At 47.4% G+C, this 6,736-nt stretch overlaps 1 protein-coding gene and 1 pseudogene across 5 annotated transcripts in view; one reads left to right on the plus strand and one right to left on the minus strand.

Annotated features, from left to right (window-relative positions):
* The window catches only part of KIAA0319 (KIAA0319 ortholog), a 111,387-nt gene that overhangs the window by 52,169 nt on the left and 52,482 nt on the right, over positions 1-6,736 (minus strand). For 3 of the 5 annotated variants that reach the window (XM_011962781.1, XM_011962783.1, XM_011962782.1), the window contains exons 2-3: positions 5,517-5,676; positions 320-1,065 (exon numbers count right to left, since the gene is read on the minus strand). In XM_011962781.1, coding sequence (XP_011818171.1) covers positions 320-1,065; positions 5,517-5,571 — 801 coding nt within the window. In that variant the 5' untranslated portion in view covers positions 5,572-5,676. Of the gene's footprint in view, positions 1-319; positions 1,066-5,087; positions 5,116-5,516; positions 5,677-6,736 lie in introns of those variants that run through there. The other 2 variants (XM_011962785.1, XM_011962786.1) reach the window with 2 other exon arrangements.
* Positions 2,432-4,335, plus strand: LOC105526773 (annotated as a pseudogene).

Here is a 6,736-nt window from a genome sequence, read left to right on the forward strand (position 1 = left end):
AAAAAAAAAAATCACTAGAGGCATTTCTAGGGAGAAGGGCTTAAGTCTTCACGAGCTGGCTGACTCGTGAAGGCAGAACTATTTGTTCTTTTTAACAGCCTGGCCATGGAGGCATAGCAAAGGAACGAAATGTTCTGCTTCCTAGAAATCTCTGAGAGACAGTCATCTTTCCCGCCACCACCTGAGACAGGTGCCCTTAGGGGGAACCTCCTTAAGCTCATACAGCCTGAATGAGTGCCTGGCTCCTGAAATTCAGCCCCTCCTGCGTTCTGCCCCACTCAACCCGTCCCACCCCCAAGCACATCCTGAACACACCCACCTCTTTTCCAGAACTGTTGCTGGATTGTTCCTGGAGCTGAGAAGCCTTTTCTTTCTCCAACAGCTCTCCTGAAGATGGGGTAGTCGGCAAGGGAAGCAACACACTTCTCTCAGGGAGTTTTGGGGCAGGGGTTGAAGCTGACTCATTCAGGTAATGGAGCTCAGGGTCCTGCTGTGTCTCCGCTGGCACCTCAGGGCTGTCTCCAGCAGAGGAGTTGAAGCCCCCCTCGCTGCCTGGCAGTAGGCCCCAGTCCGTGTACTCGGCACTCCCTCTGGGCTCCTGCTTGCTACTGGGTTGCAAGAGGTCCTTCTCCAGCTCCCGGTAGTCATCTGAGTACTCAGACATCTCCCCTAGGCCCCAATCTTTGCCTAGAAAGGGTAAGTCCTTTCTGATATCCTCAGGTGAGTCCCCCCAGATCCCCGAGGGGGAGCCCCTGTTCAGCATCATGTCCCCATAGTCCAGCAGCTGTGCAGGCCTCTCAACAGGCCTGAGCACAAAAGTGAGATAAGACCTGATGGGGCCCATCTTCTTGGGCTCACAGTTCTCTTTGTGGGGGCAGCTCACCAGGTAGCAGTGGCCCTCGAACCACCAGGCCAGGTCACAGCTGGACAGGTCACAGCAAGCGGCTGTGCAGTCTACGACAGGGAAGGTGTGAGACACCCGCATGATTCTGGTGGTTTCCAAGTTAGGTGAAATGACTGCATTGGAATACGTCCTCCCCTCGCTGCACTGCTTACAGGCACAACCTGTAAACAAAGTAGTTTCTAATGAGGAAGAGAGGCACATACAGGGAAGCACCTCCAGCTTAAGAAACCAGGAAAAGGGAGTCTTCTCAATCCCTGGCCAGTCTGGCAAGCAAATAAACAACGGACATTTCCCACAGAAAGATCACAGCCATCCATCAAGCCATTCATCCATCCATTCATTCTCCTACCTTCCCACCCACTCATTCATATTCCATCCACTCATCCTTCCATTCATCCACCCAGCCATCTTTCCTATCTTTCCGCCTTTCTACCCATCCATCGATCCATCCTTTCACCCACATACCCATCCATCTACCCTTCTACTTTTCCATCCATCTATCCATGCATCCATCCTCCCATCCATCCATCCATCTTTCTATTCTTCTACCTTTCCACTCATCCATCCATCACTCCATCCCTCCACCCATCCACCCACTCATCCATCCAGATTCTTACATCTATCCATGCACCCTTCCATCCATTTGTTCTTTTTTCATATAGTTTCACTCCACTTACTTAACAGAAACAGTCTTCTACATTATATTTATATTATTTATAATACTTTGCTCCTGATATAAAATTCAGTTATACATGTTTACTTTACAAAATAGCATCATGTCTTTGTTTTATTGTTAATTGATTTTAAGTCTCGCAGGCTATCTTGATGCTGGATAAATGGACAGGGAAGCAAACTGTCACAAGGAGGCAAAGAGACCTTTGTAAGGTGGAAGCCTTCAACTCAAAGCTTAGGACAGCTTTCAGTGTGGCTGGAAGTGGTGGATTCCTTGGCACACCTCTGGGGTGCGCCGTTCCTTTGTTCTGCAAAAAATCACCTGAATGGGGGCTGTTTCGATATACATATGTTAAAAGCAAAGATCTTAATGCCAAATAAAGAAGTTTGAGAAGGTGAGGCTCCCAACAACTAAATCATTCTTCATTTGGTCCAAGTTGCCAGAATTACTTCAGAATCTATTAGACACGCTCTAGAAAGCTCTTCAAGAACGATCAGACTGGAGACCAGGGAACCTGTCACCCATGTTTGTGTGCTCTATAAGTCCTAGCCCAATCTGTGGGTATACTAGTTACTTGATGATTGCTGACAAATTAATAAAATCACTGTTGAGGCTTTACAAAGGTAAAAAAGATAGAGAAGGCTGAGTGTGATGGTTCACACCTGTAATCCCAGCACTTTGGGAGGCCAATGTGGGAGGATTGCTTAAGCCCAGGAGGTTGAGGCTGTAGTGAGCCATGATGGCACCACTGCACTCCAGCCTGGGTGACAGAGCAAGACCCTATCTCAAAAAAAAAAAAGCACATAGAAACATCTGCACCTTCTTGAATCTCCACCTGGTTCAGTCCTCCTGCCTTCACCATGTCCATCAAGGTGGCCCATAAGTCCTACAAGGTGTCTACCTCTGGCCCCTGGGCCTTCAGCAGCCATTCCTACATAAGGTGGTCTGGTGCCAGCATCAGCTCCTTGAGCTTCTCTTGAGTAGGCAGCAGCAGCAGCTTCCAAGGTGGCTTGGGCACCAGTATGGGTCCGGGTGGAGGCTATGGTGGGACAAGTGGTATGGAGGGCATCACAGCCATCACAGTCAACTAGAGCCTGCTGAGCCCCCTTAAGCTGGAGGTGGACCCCAACATCCAGGCCACGTGCACCCAGGAGAAGGAGCAGATCAAGACCATCAACAAGTTTGCCTCCTTTACAACAAGGTATGTTTCCTGGAGCAGCAGAACAAGGTGCTGGAGACCAACTGGAGCCTCCTGTAGCAGCAGAAGACAGTTCAGATGAATGTGGACCACATGTTTGACTGCTACATCAACCTTCAGCAGCAGCTGGACACGCTGGGCCAGGAAAAGCTGAAGCTGGAGGCCGAGTTTGGCAACACCCCAGGGCTAGTAGAGGACTTCAAGAACAAGTACAAGGACAAGATTAATAATTTTACAGAAGGCGGGGCACAGTGGCTCACATCTGTAATCCGAACAATTTGGGAGGCTGAGGTGGGTGGATCACCCGAGGACAGGAGTTTGAGACCAGCCTGACCAACATAGTAAAACCCTGTCTCTACTAAAAATACAAAAATTAGCTGGGCATAGTGGCAGGTGCCTATAATTCCAGCTACTCAGGAAGCTGAGGCAGGAGAATTGCTTGAACCCAGGAGGCAGAGGTTGCAGTGAGCCGAGATCTTGCCATAGCACTCCAGCCTGGGTGAGAGTGAGATTCCATCTCAAAAAAAAAATAAATAAATCAACAAATAATTTTAGCGACAGAGAATGAATTTGTCCTCATCAAGAAGCATGTGGATGAAGCTTACATGAACAAGGTAGAGCTGGAGGAGTCGCGCCTGGAAGGGCAGAACAACGAGATCAACCTCCTCAGGCAGCTGTATGAAGAAGAGATCCGGGAGCTGCGGTCCCAGATCTCGGACACATCTGTGGTGCTGTCCATGGACAACAGCTGGTCCCTGGACATAGACAGCATTACTGCTGAGGTCAAGGCCCAGTATAAGGAGATCACCAACCACAGCCAGGCTGGGGCTGAGAGCCTGCACCAGGTCAAGTATGAGGAGCTGCAGGCTCTGGCTGGGAAGCACAGGGATGACCTACATCATACAAAGACGGAGATCTCTGAGATGAATCAGAACATCGGCTGGCTCCAGACTGAGACTGAGGGCCTCAAAGGCCAGAGGGCTACTCTAGAGGCCACCATTGTGGATGCTGAGCAGCATGGGGAGCTGGCCATTAAGGATGCCAATGCCAAGCTGTCCGAGTTGGAGGCCACCCTGCAGTGGGCCACGCAGGACATGGCGCAGCAGCTGCATGAATATGAGGAGCTGATGATCATCAAGCCAGCGTGGACATCGAGATTGTCACCCACAGGAAGGTGCTGGAGGGCGAGGAGAACCGGCTGGAGTCTGGGATGCAGAACATGAGTATCCATATGAAGACCACCAGTGGCTACTCAGGTGAGCTGAGCTCAGCCTATGGGGGCCTCACAAACCCTGGTCTCAGCTACAGCCTGGGCTCCAGCTTTGGCTCTGATGGGTCCAGCTCCTTCAGTGGCACCAACTCCTTCGGGGCCATGGTTGTGAAGAAGATCGAGATTCATGATAGGAATCTGAATGATAGCTGGTGTCTGAATCCTCTGATGTTCTGTCCAAGGGAATGGCCACAGCAGCCCCTCCCAGCCTACCCCTTCCTGTGACTGCCTCGGAGCCTGTTGGGGAGGCCGCTGTGCAGGGGAGCATAGGGAACAGGAGACCCACCTGAGGCTCGGCCCTCACCTTCAGCCTACCCGTGGGGGAGTTCACTGCCTGAGGTATCCCCTATCCCCCTTCCCCATGCCTCCAGCTACAAAACAATTCAATGGTTTTTTTCCAAAATAAACCCTCAGCTAGTTCTGCCAACTGCCCAAAAAAAAAAAAAAAAAAAAAGGAAGATGAGGAAATTGCAAATAACATTTATTGGGATGTAATAACTCAGGAATTCATATTTTGAATTAGGGGAGAACACCTCATAAGAAAAGGGCAAAAAGGAATGAAAAAGTAGAGATTTGCAAGGAAAAAAATATGGGTCTCTAAACATTAATGACATCATCTAAAACATTAATGAAGATATTTTCTAGAATATCTTAAAGATGAAATAAGGGGACATTTTGTCTTATGCAATCAGCAGCAATGAGTTTGATAAGATGGATGGATGGAGGGGAGTAAGTGATCTACAAGTCATGACAGGGCTTTTCCAATGGCCATCCTTTCTGAAGTGGCCCTCACATCATATCAAATGGTGCTGCCCAAAACCTGGGTGCTTATGAATCATCTCCAGGTGCTGCTGAAAACCCAGATCCCAGAGCCACACCCCTAGGAGTTCTCATTCAGTAGGCCTGGAGAGTGGTATGAGAAATTGCATTTTAACAAGGGTCTTGCCAAGGTTATCTTCATTACGGCTTTGTTACATTTTGATAAACTGTACATAACAGTTTTTCTAGCCATATCACCACCCTCAATCCTTGGTATACTCAAATGGGCTCAGCCAGCCCAGCCTAGTCATGGGTCTTCTTAAATGATGCTCACCAATGATTTTTTGCCATGAGTGTATCCACCAAAAGCAAACTGAGTATAATGAAAATAAAGATTTCTGATCAAAGAAAGTCTGGCCTTTCCATCCAGATCTAGTATGCAATTCTTTTCAGTATACAAACATAAAGTTTTCCTAGTATATGTGAAATGTGATTTTATTTTCCCATGGAATAGTCATGATAATAATAAACTTAAATTCCTGTTTACAGAAAACCATTCATGCATGAGGTCTGCCTTTCATGCTTTTACATGTAAAATAATTCTATTGAAAAGCAAACTAACAGCAACTTCACCTCAGGTTGATCTGAGTTGCTTACACTAGACAAGAAACTCAAGCCCAACATGGGTATCTCCAGGGTAGTAGTTCCCTACCTGCAACTGTCACCAGCAGCAGCAATGAAGAGAGCACACCTGTGGGGGGCGCCATTCTGCACCACACAGTGGGTGATGGCAGGCTTCTGAGGCGGCCCTGCAGAGCGTTTGGTGCAAGCTTCCTTTGATGTTTTTTAGGAACCAGATTTGGCCTCAAGAACTTCAAAGGAAAAACATAAAAGAGGAAGGAAGAAAAGAATAGGTAAATGTAGAAACATCCAAAATTATTTCTATCATTTATTCATGTCAGTGGGAAGCCTGTCCTAGTCACATCACAGAGCCACATTCCAGGCAAACATCCACCTAGAGCATTTGTTCAAATAGCCAGTATAGTTCCTGAGACGAGCCAAAGAATTTCAGGCTTACTCTCCTTACAAGCTATGGAAATAAACGAGGACCAACAAAATGAGAAAAGCAAAGGCTATTTATTCAGAGCTTGCTATAGAAAGGCAGTCAGCCACCATCACTTGTCTTTGGCAGAGACTCAAAGACAGGCAGAGGAGTGGGAAAACTTTATAGTGGAAAAAGGGAAAGTCTCAGGTGTGCTCTAATTGGAGGCTGTTGGAAGGGGACGCTGCAGGCGGCTCACTAGAAGAGGGGCATCTCCGTGATTGGTTAGGAGGCATGTTTGGCGTTCTCTGACTGGTTCAAAGTTGGAAGAAGGGATAAAAATTAAGGAAGCCATTAGTTTTTAATCAAGTCCTGGTCATTCGGGGCTGACTGTTACAGAAGTTACTGTTTAGCTTCCAGGATTGTTTTTAGAGATAGCAACCTGGCTTCCTACAAGTCTGACTTATAGCAGGCTGGCTTCCTCGGCTGCTTATTGTAGATAAGGGACTGGTTTCCCAGGCTGTGGATTGTCGGTCAAAGTTCTATTTTATATTTGTTCTGGCCATTGTCTGCTTTTATATGCAGGCTCTCAAAGCTAAAACTATGAAATAATGATGGAATAAATCATACTACTGTATTTCATATATATATATGTGTGTGTGTGTGTATATATATATATATATATTTGAGACAGAGTCTTGCACTGTCATCCAGGCTAGAGTGCAGTGGCACAATGTTGGCTCACTGCAATCTCTGCCTCCTGGGTTCAAGTGATTCTTGTGCCTCAGCCTCCAAGTAGGTGGGACTACAGGCACACACTACCACACCCAGCTAATTTTTGTATTTTTAGTAGAGACAGGGTTTTGCCATGTTGGCCAGGCTGGTCTCGA

Source organism: Colobus angolensis, unplaced genomic scaffold (assembly GCF_000951035.1).
Source record: "Colobus angolensis palliatus isolate OR3802 unplaced genomic scaffold, Cang.pa_1.0 Scaffold6, whole genome shotgun sequence".
NCBI classification, from domain to species: Eukaryota; Metazoa; Chordata; class Mammalia; order Primates; family Cercopithecidae; genus Colobus; species Colobus angolensis.